The sequence below is a fragment of the Prosopis cineraria genome, unplaced genomic scaffold (genome assembly GCF_029017545.1).
Source record: "Prosopis cineraria cultivar Desert tree isolate PC_DT_omini unplaced genomic scaffold, ASM2901754v1 PC14, whole genome shotgun sequence".
Classification (NCBI taxonomy): Eukaryota; Viridiplantae; Streptophyta; class Magnoliopsida; order Fabales; family Fabaceae; genus Prosopis; species Prosopis cineraria.
In genome coordinates this window covers 9,564,288-9,586,037 of record NW_026555345.1, presented here as the reverse complement: position 1 = coordinate 9,586,037, position 21,750 = coordinate 9,564,288, and the positions used below count along the sequence as shown (strand labels likewise).

At 28.0% G+C, this 21,750-nt stretch overlaps 1 protein-coding gene across 1 annotated transcript; it reads left to right on the top strand.

Annotated features, from left to right (window-relative positions):
- The first annotated feature begins 10,798 nt into the window (after positions 1–10,798).
- Positions 10,799–13,595, top strand: LOC129292503 (ABC transporter G family member 6). Its single transcript, XM_054930059.1, has one exon. The coding sequence runs from the start codon at positions 10,929–10,931 to the stop codon at positions 13,209–13,211; it is 2,283 nt and encodes a 760-aa protein (XP_054786034.1). The 5' UTR covers positions 10,799–10,928; the 3' UTR covers positions 13,212–13,595.
- Positions 13,596–21,750: the final 8,155 nt, after the last annotated feature.

Sequence of the window (21,750 nt, the reverse complement as noted above, 5' to 3'; positions counted from 1 at the left end):
TATAATTAGTTTAAAAGTAAGTAATTACTTTATTAAGAGATGAGATTCGATTAAAAATATCTTAAATTTTTAAACGAATGAAATATAAGTTTTTTTCATAAAAAGAACAAAGATTATTGTGCAGGCTAGTCTCTATCGACATTAATATACACGTTTTCACTAACACCTATTGAGTATCGAGCAGATAACATAATTGTACATGGCAATGAAGTGATGAACAATTAATTGTTAAAACAATTGAGGTTGATTGGCCAAATTGAAAACCCCACCAATCCCTTCAATCACCGGCCAAATCTGTGATTGCAATGTTCATGATTTATTATAAATAATAGTACTTCGCTTGATATGATTTTTAGATCTTTAAGTTAAAAAAAAGTTTAATTATCTCCTAATATATAATTTCATTTTAGTTCTTTATAGTGTTTCTATTTTATTCCTTAACTTTTAAAATATAATCTTTTTTGCCCAAAAAAATGTAATGGACATGAAGTAGCTTATGAAGTTGAATTCCCTCCACTGAAAGACAGTGTGGAATTGGGTAGTCTAGAGATCCATATTTAAAATATTATTTTTTATAGTCCCTTTATTAAAAAATATAAGGTATTTTTTGAGGAGTTGAATGTTAAAAAATATAAGACATTTTTAATCTTTTGAGGTATAATCATTACTTTTTTTAAAAGCACCCCTATTGATGATCAATGATTTTATATTTATTGTAGGTTATTTAACAGGGATAAATATGAAAAGATAGAGTAAGTTTGAAAGTAAGTAAATACTTTATTGGAGTTGAGATTCGATTAAAAATATTTTATATTTTTAAACAGAAGGAGTATTTATTAAAAATTAATTATAAAAAATTTTAATGAATGCTTGATCACCAATCTATATAGTTCAAATTTAATATGAATGATCCAAAGTTAATATCAAAAAAAATTAATTATCTAAATATATTTTAAACAGTGCAAATTTAACATTAAAATTATAAAATTATGAAAAAATTTATAATTTTTATAAATTAACTATCCAAATATATTTTAGACAATGCAATTTAAAATTAAAATTATAAAAAAATTTAAATTTTAAAATTTTTAATCTTAAATTTAGACCATCTATATTAAATCTAGTCTATCCAAATCAGTTATTATATTTAATAATTTTTTATAATTTTTATAAATTAACTATCCAAGTATACTTGATGGTACATATTTAATATTAAATTTTTAAAAATTTTAATTTTTAATATTAAATTTAAATTATTTATATTAAATATGTATTATCTATATTGGTGATCAGATTTCATAAGTTTTTTATTTTTTATTTTTATTATTTAAATAAATATAAAATAAAAACAAAAACATTTAATCTAGAACTTGCAGATTATATTTAAACAGTCCAAATATTCTATGGGGCAGGAAGGAGGAGCAAAAGGGGAAGGAGGGAAGTCGAATATGGTAGCATGCATAGATAACGACTTGTGAAGTGAATTTTGGCTTTTTTAAGATTTTGACAATTAATTTTTAAGTTTCAAAAATATTTTAAAAGTAAGAAAAAGTTAAGAGCAAAATGAACTTAACTCCTTTTCATTTTACTAGAATTACATGGAGCTCCTATTTACACTTTAATCTAATTTTTAACACTGTTAGTAATATTCTGTTAAAAATTTTAAAATACATAATTTTTATTTGTTTTTATGTTGAAATTTTTAAAATTATTAATTTACTCTTCTAATCTAATTGTGCACTCTCCCCCTAATTTAAATAACTTTAAATAATTAAGCAAGTTTAATATTTAAATAAATAATTCAAACTATTGTATTAAAATTATAAAATTTAAAGAAAAGTCAACATAAGTTATATCATCCAAATTTTCTCTTATTATTGAATAAATGAGTAAATTACGTCATAAACTTTAAGTCCAATATTATCATAAATCCTAATACTCATTTATTGTGCATATTATTTTCTCAACTTTTAATAACAATACAATCTAAATCTTGTCCTTCACAAAAGTTAATTTTGATTATTAATTAACTAAAAAAATGATAGAAAAGGAGTTTAAAAATTACAGACAAATATAATAAAAGACCCAAAATTATATACAAGGACTCAAAAAATTATAGAAAATGACAAAAAAGTTTGATCTTTTTTATAATTATTGAGGTCACTTTCTAGTACTTTATGATTAACTAATAATTGAAGTTAATTTTTACTATTGGTAAGGGCAATATTACATCATTTTTAAAAGTTAAAAGAATAATTTACACAATAAACTAATTCAAGGTCTATAATGCTATCGGAGTTAAAGTTCAGTAGGTAATTTACTCACTTTTCCTTTACTATATTCAATTCCAATTTTATTAATTTTTTATACACATGTATTTTAAATATTATTTTAGTAAATTTATAAAAAAAATACTCAATAAATAAACTAATAAATTTAAAATGTGAACATAATAAGATAAAAATACATGCACTAAATTAATATTTATGTTTTAAGAGAGGTATTTTGATTTAATATACATGATTTAACGGTTAATTAACAGTTGAGTGGCTGAAATGAAATCATAAAAATATAATTATTCTTGTTTCATAACTATTGATTTTAATGGAGGTTGGTATATATTTTATAATAATATAAAAGAGTTATATGTAATTAAGGAAAAATGAAGAGGAGGTGAATGTATTTTAAAATTAAGCTGGACTTTTTTGTTTGGCTGAATTGTTTTACTGTTAATTTAATTAAAGGTGTCAATGAAGTGGAAACTTTTAACTATATATTGAAAGATATATAAAAAATATTAAAAAGAAACTTCATAAATGGTTTTCTCTTGTATTAAAAAAAAAAGAAACTTTATAAAATCAAAGGACTAAAGTGAAATTCCACATGTAAACTTAAAGGAGTAAAAAAACATTTTTGTCTTTACATTTCATATTAATTTGAGTAAAAAATTTAAAAGATAGCTTAAATAAAATAAATTTTATTAAATTAAATGAAGTCAATTTTATTTGTATTTCACGTATATATATTTAATTGCTCATGAGCTTCAAAAGTATTTCTCTACGATAACTTACCGTTCAATTATTCATCAAAAGTGTAATAAATAAAAAAGCAGCCAAAGACAATATTTTGAAAAGCTAATATATCTTAAAAAATTATTAAATTTTTTCCTGTTCATAAGTAAAGAATAATATAATTTACTATCAGATACTTGGTTTAATTAGTGGTGAAAGACTTAGGCCCCTTTGTTAGCTATATATATGTATATGTATATGTATATGCATATTAGGTGTGCTTGAGGATTATTAATTTCACCAAAGTAGTTTAAACAACTGAGTTAAACATATATTAAACTTTATAGGAGTATATATTTTTAATTTACTTTCTAATTAAAAGATGTCAGACTTATTCTATAATTTTACCTCTACTACATTCTCTCTATTTTTTGATCTTTTTTATTTGGGCTTGTACTTTTTTTAATTAAAGATCTCAAGTCTTTTACTCTTTAATTTTTTTATCTCTCTATTTCTTTTTAATCTATTTTTCCCCTTCTTTGTCTTCCATTCTTTTTTATTTTATTTATTTTATTTTCAATTTTTTTGTTTTTATCCCAAATGAACGAGCTCTTGATATCGTGTTAGTTATACACACACATATATGTAAGGTGTGCTCAAAAGATGATTTATTTTGCCAAAATAGTTATTTAGTTAAATATATCTTAAAATTTATATATTCCTAATATATTTTTAGAAAAAATATAACTTTAAATCTTTGCATTGTGCTCAAATTTTGTTATACATTCTTACACTTTTTTTAATATTTTAGATCTCTATACTTTTATTTTTTAATTATTTAGGTTCTTATAATACCACTAATAAAGGGACCTACCTATAATATAAAAAAACAATTGTAAGGATTTAGAGCACTTGAAAAAAATGTAAGGACTTATAGCAAAACTTAAATAAAGTATAAAAATTTAAAATTATATTTTTTTTATTTTTTATTTAGAAGATGTGAGACTTTTTTTCTAATAGTCTTATATCCTTTAATTTTTCTTGCGTATTTTGACATAGTGGACCAATCTCTAACCTAATCGTGACCTCATCAAAACCTGACATTTATAAATTGAAATTCTTAACTAAACATGCATAATATCGTCATGGTCATTATAATATATTGAGATGCTTCATATTTTTTTGACCAGAAAAATTAACTTCTTTCAAAGGTTGAAAGTTCTTTTTTAATAATACTTTCTAAGAGTCATATTTTGAAAGTAATCTTTGTGTACATTAACATGTTTAAAAGAAATTTCTCGTCTGAGGTCTAATCAAGTTGACCTAAATAGCAACTAGCTAGATTAACAAATGCTTTTAATTATTGTACAGATTAAACCTATATTAAAAGATGTCTACTCTTTTTATTTTTCATATTTTAAAGAAGATTATAATCTACACTATAGGCCGAAGATACTCCTTTATTTTTTTAATTAAAATTCATGTTAGTACTAACTTAGTGAAATGGTTTAGACTTATTAGTAATTTATTTTTTATTATAACATTTAAGTTATAACTTCTTTTCAAATATCAAATCTAAATAATTCATAATAATCAATTAGAAGAAGAGAGAAAATAGAGAAAGTGATGAAGAGGGGAGAATCGAAATCATCTTATATCATTTGCGGCTTATTTTGTTAGTTTATTACTAATATAAACGTGATTTCAATATTTTCTTTAACTTCCAATGTTGTATATTTCAATTTAACATTAAACATAACATTTTGGCTAACAAAAAGAACGTTCAAGTAAGATTTTATATATATGTGTGTGTTCATTACTTGGCATGACAATTTGATACCAAAATTCTTAAATTAATAGCCAAAAAATTCAAATATAAGCAATTGTTAATATTTAATAAATTTATACAGAAACCTTTTTATTGGAAACACTTATGAATAAACTTTTCTTACAGCACCTTTGAGAAGTGATTTTACACAATATAATTATTTATATAAATATATAGATATATACATACTAACATTTCAAACTCCGAATAAATTGTCAATGAATTCTAATCATTAATTTAAATGATATGTTTTTTTTCTTTAGCATGATGAAATAATACACACACACACTATTGATGATTATCATAATAATATCATCGTTATTTTTATTTGTGACATATTATATCATGTCCTTTACAGGATGATATAAACAAACTTTTGCAATTGTGAATTATTCAGTGAAAATTATTTACCTATTTCTGCAAAGTTTTACTTTCGCTTCTTTGTGTTACTTTTTGGTTTCTTCGTAGATATCGTGTATTTTTATACACGCACGCATTTTCTTCCTACTATATAACATACGATCATTACAATAGCAAACTTGGATAACTTGGTCCGGTTGTGTTTGGGTTCTCTTCAAAATAATTTACTATACATGAGATTATCAAGGTTAGATATTTTCACTACATTAATATATAATTAATAATTAATAATTTAATATATATATATATATATATATATAGTGTTACAGGCAAGAGCATTATAAAAATTAATCTAACCCGAGACCCCATATCTATGATTCACAATAAAATATCGTATCCGTCTATACTTTTAATTTTTTTAAAAAAATATAGGAAATGATGCATATGTATGATATATGTATATATATTTATATAAAATTCGTAAAACATGCTATATATATATATGTTAATCTAATTATTTTGTTTTAAATATTAGTTCTCTCATATTATAGAATATTTTGAAATAAAATAAAAAATTACAAACTAATTTACAACCTAAAATAGAAATACATAAAAGTAAGTATTAAAATATATATTAGCAAATAAATAAAATACTTATTTATGGAAAAATAAATAAATAATTTTTTGAATAATTTGAAACTTTGATTTTAAAAGAAAATCATAAAGAAGATATTAGGAATAAAAAGATTAATATGGAGATATTTAACAAAATTTAATTTTTTAAAAATGTCAAGAATATCGATTTTGAAATATCAGCTCATAAATTAAAAATATCGGATGCAAATTAAAAATTAAAAATATTTTTAATTATAAAATAATATTATAATACTTTACAAATACGTATAAAAAAAATTATGCTTCATATCCCCACATACATGTCGTTAAAAAAAAAGGAAAATTTTCTTTTCATCCATCTTTGCTCCATTTATTTTATTTTATTTTGTTATGCATACAAACACAAGCCATTTACAGAATCAGCTTTTGTGTATTTATTGAGGGGATCATGATAGAAATGATTATTTATTGACGATAAATGTTCACTACCAATACATTAATTTGTAAATGAACTACCTTTGGATCTATTTATACGAAACAATTTAATGTGATTGATCAGTAGAGAAGCCATGCATGTCTAACCCGATGTCCTCATCACGAACACTTGCATCGATAAATCTGAAATCAAAATCAAAATTTGAGCTCCAATTTAATTATTTTCTTCCATCTGTAAGATATCTATTTCTATTAATATTTATCATATCTTGTGTGGTGTTGACAGAATTTGGATTTGCCAACATATTGATTTTATTGTGATTGCACTAACAACCCAACTCTTGTCAATTGTCATGCTGTCACTTCTATGTCAATATCCATATAAAATATGGCATTGTTTTTAAAATCGAACCGAATCGGCTGACCGGTGAATCGGTGACCCGGCCATGTGTCCGGTCTAGTTTTCCTTTTTACTGTGATTTAAGTTAACCCGGGTTAGATTAACCTGCCCAACCCCTCGGTTCAGGCGGGTTGGGTGGGTTGAAATTTAAAAAAAAAACTTGATAATGATTAATCAATATGTATATTTATTTTTGACATGATAATGATTAATGATAGGTCAATAGGAGTCATAGGGTAAAAAAAATCATACTTATGTCAGATGAGGGCACGGAAGAAGCAAAAAGAAACCAAAAAGTATAAATATATATTATATTATATTATTTTTTAATTTGAATTATTTAAATAAATAATTTTTAAAATATATCACTTTTATTTATTATCTTTTATTTTAAAATAAATTTTTATTTCTATTATTTTAACTCATTGAAATTTTTTTATCATTTAGTTAACCTTATTTTAAAAAATTATAGAAATGTTGTTATACTTTATTATTGTTAGAATTATTGTTATATGTTATATGAGATATTAAGACTTGGATATGTATGAACGTATTGAGAATTAATATATTTTTTATTTAAATTATATTATTTTATTATGACCGGTCTAATTCCAGTTTGACCCCCGGTTGAACCCATGACCTTTGACCCTTGAGTTTGGCCGGTTTAATGACTGGTCCAGTTTTCAGTACCTTGAAATACGGTGAACTTCATATGCATTGATTTACATATATACCAAACCTTAGGGGAAAAAAAAAAGTGATAGCAATAAATATGTAATCAAATACTCTCTAGATCACAGTACAGGACTTTAGTAATTACTTTACGTTTTTAAGAAAATTAATTTGAAACCTTAACCTGTTAAATTTTTTTAATAACTTTTTAATTATACTCTGATTAAATATTGTATATTCACTATAAAAATTAATTTTTGGATACAAGTTTTAGCAATGACTGAAAAAAGGCTACATCCAAAGGTAAATTTTTAGTGACATTTTTTGAGGCCACAATTAAAAATCACTGTCAAGCATGCTGGGGCCAAATTGAATTTTATAAAAACATTAATACGGATTAATTCTTTTAAATTTTACATAAATTTAAAAAGATTAATATTATTTATTACTCATATAAAATATGAAAAATATCATTTTAACTAACTACTTTAATACGAAATATATCACTTTAAAATATTTTAAATAAACCTTGGTAAAGTTGAAATATCAAATCAAAATTCAGGAAAAATTAATAACTTGCTTCCTACAGTTTTCTTTTTTAGTAATATAGTTCCTATAATTTTAACTCAATTAAAATTTAGTCCTTAAATTTTTTATTTGGCATAATTCTGTCTCGATAATTTTAAGAAAAGACATATTTACAGGTCTTTATAGTTTTACTTAATTTTGAATTAGGTTCTTGCAATTTATTCTGTTTTAATTGAGCCTTTATAATTTAATTAATTAAATTTTTTAATCTCTAAAAGTTAAAATCCTTACATTTCTCCTTTAAAAAATAAAAATAAGAACTTTATATTTTTATTAAATAATTGTATGACTTTAGAATAAATTTTATAACTCAAAATTTATATAATTAAGTTGTCTTCTGAATATTTTTTATACGCATAGAATTTTTATAAAAAATATAATAAAAATATAAACAGTGAGTTAAATCAAAAATTTTATTTTAGCTAAAAGTATTAAATTAAATTTTCTGCAAGCTCCAAAAGTATTTTTGTTTTGTAAAATTTAATAATCCATTATTAATTTTTACTTTTAGAGGTCAATATATGTAATAGATGAAATTATAAGGGTTTGATTAATATAAAATAATGTACAGAGACCTAATTCAAAATTGAGTAAAATTATAATGACCTGCAAGTATATTTTTCCTAATTTTAACTCAAGTTAAAATTCAATTATAGAACTTTGATTCTTGTAACCCTTTTTTTAACCAAAATTTTGAGTCTTGTAGCTCAATCTTTATAGTTTTGTCTAGAGAAATTCTTGCATAGATGTGATATACCACATCATCTATAATTTATCTAATAAAATTTTACTAATTTAATTAAATAAAATATTGTATGTTATTATTTTTAATAATTTATTTTTAAAATAGAATAATTATTTATTTTTTATTTTTTATCTCTCTGTAGTAATTAATGACAGGATAAATTTATATTTACAGCTAATTAACATAACTTGTTTTTATTATATAAGCTACAAATAATGTGATATATTATGTCTATATAAAAATTTCTCATTTTATCTATTTAAAATATTAGTTTTTATATTTTAAAAAGTAAAAAAATAAAAAATAAAATACTTTTGAAAACTAATATTTTAAATTACAACTAGTGTGGTTGAATTGGGTTAACTTATAAAAAATGTTTTAGGGTATGAAACAAATTTGGCAATCTTAAGTATCTTCCACTGTACCATGCATGTGCCTTTAATGTGAGAGTACGGCATTAGAGCTATCCCAATCAATTTGGCAGATCGACGTATTTACTGCACCAACACGGCAACACCTGCATCAAAGAGAAATTTATACACGCCCAAAAACTCTTTTTCTTAACCCATTTTCAACTATTTAAAAATCACATTGAAATAATCTAAATTGATTTACGATAAAGTCAAAGAAGACAAAACTTTAATAACAAATTTTTATCATAGTTGCATGGCCAATGTTTCAATCTAAGACCAATTATAGTTGTTGTTGTTGTTGCTGTACAAATCTTGCTAAAGCCTCTTAGTTTCCAATAAATTTTAAGGTTAATGAATATTTTAAACTCTTCATTATTACATGAATAGTATTTTAGATACTGAACTCTTAAACTTTACAAAAGTTTTTCTTAACTTTTAAATTTTGAGCATTTGAAGTCTTACTATCAAGTTGTAAACAATGATAATTATTTTTAAATATCAAAATGAGTGCTATATCAATTATCAGTGTGCAACTAGGCCTCATAACTAAAAAGTAACAGTAGTTTTTTCCAACTTAATAATAAAGTTTCAAGCATTTAAAATTCAAACGTTGATAAAAGTTTTTGCATATTTTAAAAATTCATAACATAGGATACTATTCATTTAAAAGTTTAGAATTTATGATGCTCATTAATCCTAAATTTTTAATCCAATCTTACTAACCTTTTGTATTCTCTTTGTCCACCATAAATATACTTAATATTACTAGGGTGTTATTGAAAAGAATTATTAATTTTTTTGTAGATTTTTTTAAAAAAATGTCTTATAAATAAGATTATAAAAAATTTCTACAAGATGATCTATAAACAAGTGGCAGTAATAAACTAACACAAGTCACACTAATTAAGCTACCATCATATCAGTTAAGAAAAAGGAGAAAAAATTATTCCCTTCATTCAATATTATAAACCATTTTTTTCCAAAAAATCTCATATTAAAAACATAAAATATTTTAAGTTCTTTAAAGTGTAATTGATAAGATTTTTCTAAAAATATGTTTAATTAAATAGTGTGATTGTTGGTCAAAAAATAAATAGTGTGATTAATAAGATTTTATAACAAAGACACCCTATTAAATAAAAATAAATATGAACAGATTATGTGATTTTTAAAAAGAATTAACTAACTCATTAAAAATATAATTTCATTAAAAATATTTTATAATAACGATAGGAGGAAAGACTTAATAACTCGTTTGCTTTGGGCATATATTAGATTTAATATTAATTATTTTTAGCTTTTTTACAAATTTTTATTTCAGTAGATTTTTATAATAAAAGTATGAAGATATGATGATGTTTTAATTTTCAGTCTCCTAAAAAATAAATTTATTATTTAAAAATTATAGTAAATTAAAAAAATGTAAATTAGCTCGTCTAAACTAAATTTAATCTAGATCTATTATCTATCTCCTTGCCATAAATGATACAGCCACAATCGCCTCCCCGGCCTCCCTTTGAGACTTTATGTGAGAGAGAGAGAGAGAGAGAGAGTAACAGACAAAAAACTGAACAATTAGGAGCTGTGGGTGACCTCTCTCACAGCTACCTCAACTACATTACCAGTCAAAACCCACCTTCTCTCTCTCTTTTCTTCTTCCTATTCCCACATATCTCATTGCTTCTCAAACATCCTCATTTCATATCCATATAAATATGTAAATACAGAGAGTCACACATTACAATTGCAAGGCCTATCCCTACTCAACCCCATTAAACTCTCCGAACTACATTTTCTGATTCACTGTTTCCCTCCTTTCACTAATTAAATCCTCTCTCTCTATCCCTCCCTCCCTCTGAGTATGTCTTCTCGGATAGTTGCAGATCCGGAGAGCTCGTTTCCGGTGTCGGATACGACATCTTATCTCAGCTCCGTCGAGCTCAGCAGTTCTACAAGTCTTCCGACTGATCATTCCCCCACGCTTGGCCAACTTCTCAAGCATGTCGGAGATGTGCGCAAGGAAACCACCGGAGACGGCGGTGAGACGCCACTGCATCATGCACTTGACCTCGGTGATGGCCATGTCGGACTCGGACCTCGTTCCCTTCCTTTCGTGCTGTCTTTTAGTAATCTCACTTATAGCGTCAAGGTTCGCCGGAAAATGAACTTCTCGGCGTTGTGTTCTCGAGGAAGAAACCGTCTTGGTGCTGCTGCTGTTGATGATACAATGGGTGAAGAGAGCTTCTTCTCGAGCACTAAGACCCTTCTGGATGACATCTCCGGCGAGGCTCGCGACGGCGAGATCATGGCTGTGATGGGCGCTAGTGGTTCCGGCAAGTCTACTCTCATTGACGCCTTGGCCAACCGTATAGCGAAGGGAAGCTTGAAAGGAACAGTGGCTCTGAACGGCGAGGCCATGAACTCGCGGCTTCTAAAGGTGATTTCAGCTTACGTAATGCAAGACGATCTGTTATTTCCAATGCTCACCGTTGAAGAGACTCTCATGTTCGCGGCGGAATTCCGATTGCCTCGAACCCTCTCGAAGTCCAAGAAGAAGATGAGGGTCCAAACTCTGATCGACCAGCTCGGCCTCAGGAACGCTGCAAATACTGTCATCGGAGACGAGGGCCACCGTGGGGTCTCCGGGGGTGAACGCCGGCGCGTGTCCATCGGCATTGACATAATTCACGACCCCATCATCTTGTTCCTGGACGAGCCCACCTCCGGACTGGACTCTACCAGCGCGTACATGGTGGTGAAGGTTCTCCAGAGAATCGCTCAAACGGGAAGCATCGTTATCATGTCCATACATCAGCCCAGTTACAGAATCCTCGGGCTCCTCGATCGTATGATCTTCTTGTCGCGTGGGAAAACAGTCTACAGTGGCTCGCCGATGCAGCTACCGACCTTCTTCTCCGAATTTGGCCACCCCATACCGGAAAACGAGAACCGAACCGAGTTCGCCTTGGATCTGATTCGCGAACTCGAAGGCTCACCAGGTGGTACCAAGAGCTTAGTCGAGTTCAACAAATCATGGCAGAACAAGAAGCATATTGAAAGCAAAAGATCTGATATCAGTCATGGGCAGAGTTTATCTCTGAAAGAAGCAATAAGTGCCGGCATTTCTAAAGGGAAATTAGTTTCAGGCGCGACGAACACTAACACAAGCACAAGTTCGTCATCTTCATGGATGGTTCGAACATATGCGAACCCATTTTGGATCGAACTGGCGACACTGTCAAAACGATCCTTCACCAATTCTCGCCGGATGCCGGAGCTGTTGGCGATGCGACTTGGCACCGTTATGGTCACCGGATTCATCCTCGCCACCGTGTTCTGGCATTTAGATAACTCTCCTAAAGGAGTCCAAGAGAGGCTCGGCTTCTTCGCATTCGCCATGTCCACCACCTTCTACACCACCGCCGACGCATTACCGGTTTTCCTTCAAGAGCGACATATCTTCATGAGAGAAACTTCTCATAACGCTTACCGGCGATCGTCGTACCTCATCTCTCACGCTCTCGTTGCCTTCCCGCCATTAATCTTCCTCTCTCTAGCATTCGCCGTCACCACCTTCTGGGCGGTCGGCCTCGACGGAGGATTCTCCGGCTTCGCCTTCTACTTCGCCATCATCCTCGCCTCCTTCTGGGCCGGAAACTCCTTCGTCACCTTCCTCTCCGGCCTGGTCCCTCACGTGATGCTGGGCTACACAATAGTGGTCGCCATCTTAGCCTACTTCTTGCTCTTCAGTGGCTTCTTCATAAACCGAGATCGCATTCCGGCGTACTGGATATGGTTCCACTACATATCTCTGGTGAAGTACCCATACGAAGCTGTTCTTCAGAACGAATTCAGCGACCCATTGAAGTGTTTCGTGAAGGGGGTTCAGATCTTCGATAATACGCCATTAAAGTCGGTGCCGGAGCTTATGAAGATGAAGCTATTGAAGAGCATGAGCGAGACGTTAGGGGTGAACATAACGAGCTCGACATGCTTGACCACTGGTTCAGACATATTGCAACAGAATGGCGTGTTGGATTTGAGCAAGTGGAACTGCTTGTGGATCACTGTGGCTTGGGGTTTCTTCTTTAGGATTTTGTTTTACGTCATGTTGTTGGTGGGAAGCAAGAACAAGAGAAGATGATTAGATAATAATAAGGTAATAGTAATTAGTTAATTAATTAATTAATTTGTTTATGGCTTGTTAATTTGGCTGTTAATTCAAGCCTGCATGCCGTGGGAATTTCAATTAATTTGTGTTTTTTTTTATGTGGTTGTTAATGATGATGATTTTATTCATCAAGATATATAAATATATATACTTGATCAGTCGTGTAATTTGTGACAGAAAAGTAAGGTTTTCAAATGCTTATATTTTGCTGTTTGCATGAAAATATATCGATGATGTATATGAACATGCACGCATGGTATCCTCAGTGTTGGAGCCAGAAGCTAGACTGTCCCTCTTACTTAGTTTGTTTTGTTTGTTTTTTTTAATTATTATTACTTTTAAATATTCTGTGTGCGTGTCTGGGTATTTTTTGTATGATTAGCGGGTTTGGGATTTTTGATTTGTACCATCTCCATATTTTCTCTAATATAAAGCATATTTAGTTTTTTAAAATATAATTATTACTTTCTTTTAAAAGTATCCATATTGATAATAATTTTATATTTATTATAAGGTGTTTAATATGGATAAATATAAAAAAATAAGATTAATTTAAAAGTAAGTAATTATTTTATTGAGAATGAGATTCAATTAAAAATATTTTATATTTTTGAACGGTGCTTTTCATGGTCAATATCATCCATCAATCTATTTAATTAAATTCATTTGGTTTTACCGTGTAAAATTTTGACTTTTGATATTAAACTAAATATAACATTTATTTAATTATTATTGCAAAGAAATATTATGATCATGTTTTCAAAAACATTTAAGTAATAATAATAAATAAAAAGCCATTAAATAAAATAAGTAATTTAATTGATGGATAAAATTGAATATGAAAAGAGATATTGAGAGAATATGAAAAGTATCAATAGATGTTGGTCATGGTGGGAGAGACTACAGTCACTAAAGCATAGAGTATCGAGTTCGAATTTATATTAACGAAAAAAACACATTTGAAAAAGTTAATTTCAGTTAGACTTGACAATATTCAAATCTAACTAAATTAGATAGACTTATAAGAAAAAATATCAAGAGGATACAAATCCACGGGATTTAATTTTATAATGTACATGTTTAGAATATTTATTGCGCTAGTGAACAAAATGGACGTAAAAGTTGGCAACCAGTACCAATCTCGTTTATATAAGAAGCATTTATGTGATTTGATAACCTAACCTTATAATTGGTTAATGTTTCAATTTTTTATTTTTTTTAAAAAAAATAGTATGCCCACAGAAAAGTTGCCTGCTTGCTTGCAAGAGGAAACAAATTTAAAAGTTCCCCGCAATTAGGGAAAGTAGCTCTATAATGTCTGCCCTTCTTTCACAAGCTTCGGTAGTTATTGATAGAGTGGAAAGAATTAATTGTTTTGGCAAAATAAACAATGCGGTTTTTTTTGGTACTTGATGGGTGCTTTCTTTTTAATAAAAATTCAAGTAATAAGTTGAATAACAAATCAGATAATTAGGTTGGAAAATATTTTTGTATATGTCTTTGATCCAACTCTAAATTAAGAGGTTGTGGTTGATTATTGATGTTTTCGGCTAGTTTGGTCCTTTTGTAAACCGTTGTTGTTTGTTTATGAATGGATCCAATTCCTATTCAATCCAACAAAAAATACTTGATGCTACTAGTCAACAATAACGCCTTCACATCAATTGGCAAATATAACGAGCTAGCCATTTGATTGTTGAAAATGATGGGTATTGGATGCACTAAAAAAATTAAAATAAAAATAAGCTAAATTATCTTTCCCCCTAAGATAAACATGGAAAAACTTAATATCACATACTAAAAATATGATAATCGTCGTTCGCGTATCTCATAAATCATAACTCTGAACCTCATTAATTAAAGTATCCTTCTTCTTTCATGAACATGGTTGACCTATATATCTCTCTTCCACATTTTGATCATTTTTTGTATCTTATTTAGCTAGCAACTAAATAGGCCTTAAGTGTTGTTAAGAGTGTGCTAACATCAAGTAATTTAGTTCTTGGCTGTGAGTTAGGTTTGTAGCATTCTAGGAATTTTAAGTTTGATTAATTAGAATAAACAAAGGTAATATGGTAAATTAAATGGGTTAATTGTGATTTAGATCACTAGTGGGCTAATTGGATCCATTAGCAGCTTTAGATTGGGGGCTATAAGAGTTACTAGGCCGTATTTGGCCCAAGGGGATGACATAAGGTGAGTTGGGCCCTCTTGTGCCATCCTTCGTGAAAAATGGTCCATGTATCAAGGCAGATGGTCATTTCAAAAAATAAACCTATCGCAAGATAGATGCTGAAAGGGAAGGAAAAGAGCGGTGAGCAAGAGGGAGATTGTGGTATTTGGTAGAGGTTTAGCACTTGGAATCATCAAGGTAACCTCTCTAACTCATCCTCCTCTCTTCTTATCCAAATTGTAAGCTAGGTTTTTGGTATTATGATGAGCGATTTTTGACTATGTAGGGATTACGGCCAAACTCAATGAATCTAATGAGACTATTGGAATGTTTTTTTATGTCTCTAAATCTATGATTAGGGTTTTAATGGGGGTTTTGCATTTGGGTTTGTTGATTTGAGCAAACCCTAGACTTAAAATTGATAATGTGAAGACTAAATAAGTGGAAAATGGGTTTTGGTTAGGCTCATTGGAGTCTAAAGAGACTAATGGAACTAATGAATATCAACGTTAACTAGCTAGTGAATTAATTTTTAGGATTTTTGAGAGATAGATAATAGGAAATTATGAACTATGATAGATAATTGATGATGATGAGTTGTCTAAATTATAGACCAACTATTGTGAGCTCTTTGATTAAGTGGGAGCTTGGAATTGGCAAGTGTCCATGAGTTGCCCCTTTGACAACTCAAGGGGGTAGATGCAATTGGCAACCTAAATCCCTCATATACTTGTTTATGTATTTTTGATATTGTGAAATTATGAAAATGTATGCTTATATATGGAAATGTTATTTTATGTTTTAGAGAATGTTGTCAAATGGGTATGTGAATGGTTTGAGAAATTGATGAATAATTGATAATTGAAAGTTATGATTTGAATATTATATGAATATGCATCTATGATATGGATTGAGCATGAAAAATTATGGCATGAATGTGAAATGAAAAGAGTGGGAGTTTATCTTAGAAGGAGAAAGTAGTAAAATAGACCACGTGGCATTGTCATCATTTGGGTGACTCTAGTGTTATATTGACGCTTAGTTGTGTCTATCTTCTCATGTAAAGTAGATATAGTTTTGGCAAAATATGATATCCATTGGGATTCAAGAAAGGGGGAGTCCACAATCTTAGTTTGAGAGTAATGACCTTTAACCGGGTTACCCCTCAAATAATAGAAAGTTTGAGCTAGTCTAGTAACATAGATTAGTCAAGTTATAAATTATACCTCATAGACTTGATTAGAATGAACAATGAGGAGATAAAGGGGTAATATTGATCATGCACTCATATATCATGGTAATATATTTATATAAATGTTCACTCTCTTTGCACACACTTAAATATTTGTACTTGTATATGTTGGAGATTAGAGTTCTTAGTTAATAGTTACTAAGATTATTATCTTACTCTATAATTTAATATTTTATAAGTGATGATTCCATTAGTGGCAAGGAAATGGAACCAGAGGCCAACAACTAAGCATTCATAGTATGCAATGCCTCTTTAATATTTTGTGTAGATGATTAGGGACATATTTTCAACTAAGGACAATTATCTAAAATTTAAATTCAAATCAACCAATCCAATTGCTACATAATTTAATTTCCATATGCTCTCTTAGAAATCATAAAAGTAGGGAAAAATGAATTTCAACCCATGAATTATATATGGCCTAAAAATTAAACACTTATTCATTATGTGCCCGTTTGGATTTCAATTGGGTATAATATATTATGAAAATAATTAATTAAATGTTAGATTTTAATCATAATTAATTATGTTATAACGCAATTTTTTTAGATACTTTTTTTTCTAAAATTAATTTTAACAAAATTAAAAATATTTGGATAATTTAATCAGAATCAATTTTAGCTATATAAATTACTATAAAGAACATTGTTTTTCAAAATTAAATTATTAATATATTTTTATCTAATATTATTAAATTTTTTAAATTTTATTGAAGAAGTAAAATATATTATTTAAATTACATATCTAATTAATTATAAAAATTTAAATTATATTAATATTAAAAATTTAATTTATGTAAATAAATAATTCAATATACCTTAGTTCAAATAAATTTAATAAAGAGAAAAATTTAACTCTTAAATACCAAACGTTAATTTTACAATAACTAATAAAAATGATAATATACAAATTAATTTCTAATGACATTATAGATATGATCCACATCTGATGAAAATATTAAGCATTGCTTTAAAATTTTGGCAATATAGAAAATGTAACAATGTCATAAATGATGCAAAATCTCTCTCTGAACTTTTGCAACAATTTTTATCATGACTCTGAATTTTAAATTATTTTTTCTCTATTAATTAATATTTTATTTAAAATAGTTTTATAGTAAAAGGCGATGGTTGACAAGAAATTATGTTAGTAACTTTTTTAAGAATATAAAATTTAAATTTTATTAAAAAAAAAAGAAGAGAAGAGAGTTTATTTTATTTTTATTAAACTATGTGCTTTCTTTATAATTTTTTTTAGACTTTTCCTTATAATTTTTTCCAACCTTTTTTTATGGCTTTTCCGCAAAAGCTCAGATTGGGAGCTGCCAGAAAAATCGATTTTTCCTCCAAAAATCGATTTACCAAAAAAGTGAGTGTTTGGGTAATTGAAGTAAAAATTGATTTTTTTCTTCAAAAAATCGATTAACATGCTTATCCAAACACACACTATGTAGGCTCTGTTTGAAGTCACTCCAATACCAGACGAGACCTTGACATATTTTTTAAGACACTTTTATCAAACTTATTTCTTTTGGTAACACCGTACCGTATTTGACGTTTTGTGACAAAAACATCATTGGTCTACTACCACCATCATTTAATCAAAAAAGTTGGTAATAATTAGAAAACATATATTATTAGAATTATTATATATTTTCCAAAAATACATTGGAAGTCATTCACTTGGTTTGGTGTGGTGGACCCGACCAGCTGAACTAGATTGAAAAAATATAATAAATGTGTCAAGTAATGGAAGGCTCGTACACTACTGGAGAGGATAGGTGCGTAGCTTTCACAGGGCCACAGCCTTAATTAAAAAGTAATGGGTTCATTTAATACCACCTGAACCCCCTGGCCCAATTGAAACTTGCAAGTTTAGTGAACAACATCTCATTTAGTTCTCCCTAAAGTTTTTTAAAAAAAATCTGTCAATCAATCTATTCTTGATTGTTACAAGTGTTAAGTGACGAATAAAGACTCTCGTCTCATTAATAGCTAGTTAAAATCACACATACAAATGTTAGAAGACTTAACATGAGATTAGATTAATTTAGATCGAGTAGTGATAGACCTTTTATTGAAATATTTTTATAACAAAGAGATGTTTTATTGAAAATTTATATTCCTTTGAAAAGTTATATCTTTATAAATTAAGAAGTTATGCCATTATAAATTAAAGAATACATTTATAAAATATTATATAAAGAGTAATAATCACTAAGGTCATGTCTCTCTAAATTTTAAAGGCACTTTTGGAGGGTTATAAAACTAAAATGTGTCACTTAGTAAAATAAAATGTATTTTAAGAAAACGTTATATATTAAAAGGAGGTTTCTTTTCATAAAAAAAGTTATTATAAATAACCATTAGTTAATATTAATTATTAAATTATATAAGTTCATAAACTAATTTTGGCAATGTTTATGAATTAACATAAGATTGTTTACGAACTAATATAAGGGTTATGAACCATATTAATTATAACTTTTAAAAAAAGTTTTATTATTTAAAAGGTATTACCTTAAGACATCAATTCAGTATCTATAAATACACAACACTATCATTCATTTGGGACATAAAAAAAAGAAGATCTATTGGTTAAACTCATTGCCTTTATTCTTTGAGTGCACCAGAGATAAAATTAAATTATCACTTTATAAAAACTATTATTGTCTTGATTTGTGTCTTAATAATGCAAACCATAATCAAAGATCTTCATTCTATCTTGAAGGAAATTCATTATCAATCCAACTTGCACCCAAAGATTGTAATAGGTGGGGGCAAATTAAACTTAAAGAAAAATGCTACCCACGCCTTGAAGATAATGTGCATAACTTTCTTTTTCATCTCTACTTTTATTTTTCAGAGAGCTATCCCCGCAACACCCTTTAAGGCAATGGGTTCTACCACCAAGTTTTAATATTGCTATATTTTCAAGACTCAAATTCAAAAGCACAATTAGAACACGAGCTTTGTAATTCATTTTAGGGTTTAGAGAAAATAAATGCCACGTTTCAAAAGCATCTTTCCTATGTGGGTTCCCTTTGTACAATCTTCATTGCTTTCCAAATTCCTGTTAGTCAACATTAGTCAATGGATGGAAAAGGGTGACATTGCTCCCCTTTGAACACTTCCGGCATAGCATTACTTTTTATGAAATGTAAGGATACCTAGTGCTCTTTTGAAAAAACTTCCGAAGCGTATTTGACCCTTAACTCTTTTTCATTCCCAGGTTCATCGTTTCATCTTTGATTGGGTTTGATTAGCAAGAGATAGAGAGAGATGATAGATAGAGATGAAGGCAAAAATGATATTATTTTGGTTTGACTATATATCAAGTTTTCACATTACTAAAATGAACTTTTTTCTTTAGTTTTTCTCTATAAGTAGCTATGCATCTACTCCTTAATGATGAGTTGTCACAACAGCAACCTTACCTCCTTCTCTTGAAAGAGATTTATTTTGAATTTTAGCCTGATATTAACATATTTGCATTTGTATGTGTGTACCTCCTTTTCTTATAGGAAATAGCTAGTTTAGGACTAAATTTCATATGGGGAATTCAACTGAAGAAAAAATTAAAAAAGGAGGAAAAGATATTAAGTAAGATGATTTTGCTTACAATCAAGATCACTAATAATGTCAATTATTTTGATTCCCTAAATTAAAATTATTACCCAACTATGTGCACATAATCAAATGATGAAGCTTAGATAATCATTAACCATTTAATACCTCTCTCTCTCTATACTCACACATACCTCCAAAATTAATAAGAAAAGGATGCCACCAATCTCACCAATGGCAATGAATGTGTTACCAATAGAGATCACATATTGAAGCACCACAGCAATGCCAATAGCCTTGTGACTTGATGCCTTGATACTCTCATCTTTGGTAGTGCTAGCTTGTAATTAAGTTTGATAACAAATTTAAAAGTTCAACAGGTCAAGGTTTTCCCAGTTTAACTTATTAAATCAATGGTTAAACTTATGACATAATAATTAAACAAAAAATAATAGGGAGAATAATAGTTAAGTTCCAGAACTTTTAATTAATAACAATTAAGTCCACGACAAAGTTTTTTAAAAAATGAATTGAAAATATTGATCCAAATAAATGCAAATTTAGAAGTTTCAATTGCAAATAAGTATTTAAATATTAAATGTAACTTTTAAATTGTAACAGGAATTTATGTCTGTAACTATTTCAATTGATATTTATAACTCATTTTTTTTTAAATTTTGTCAAGGATTTAACTGTCATTAATTCAAGATTTTGGGACCTGATTGTCATTCTCCCAAAAGAATATTTATATGTATATATATAATAAAAATACTAATAATATCATTCTCCATTCAAAGTTGTTTATCCATAATATATTAGGTTTTAAATTTCTTTTTTTTTCCCCTATCTATACTTTTCAATTTTTCTACACTTTAATTCATATAATGTCAATAAACAGATCATGCACTCAAATTTTTACTATAACAACCATGAAGTAAATTGGCATTAATATTTTAAATTGAATAAAGTTTTGTCACTACAATAAGAGTTAAAAGAAAAAATAGTTCAAAATAATATACTTGTTTCATGTTAATTCTGGTTCTATCAAAACTAACCTATTCAAAACGTGCCAATTCTCAAAACAGTTTAATAAATTAAACCAAGTCATTTTTGTATCTAAATGGTGGTTAGTCTAACCATCTAGATCAATTTGGGTCTTAAAAAACCAATTAAAAGAGATCATATTCGAGGTAGGTTAATTATTTTCTTATTTTCTTTGGGGCCATTGAACATTCGAGCAAGTTGAATGGATGGTCATAAAGTATATAATGGGCCTGACATACAATTGTTCAATTATGTGGCCTAATAAATGTATTTTTGATATCCATCATTTTTCATTTGATTTAAAAACATAATAAAATATCTTCACCATCATTGACCTTCAATATTATCATAGCTATTGAGACCTCTCTAAGTTGGATTAGTAACAAGCCCAATAGCCTTATATATATATATATATATATATATATTCTTATTCTAAATCCTACAATAACTCATCAATTACTCTCTATTTTTACAAGA

Excerpts from the sequence above, each read along its gene's own strand:
- LOC129292503 (XM_054930059.1), top strand. The coding sequence starts at position 10,929 with ATGTCTTCTCGGATAGTTGCAGATCCGGAGAGCTCGTTTCCGGTGTCG.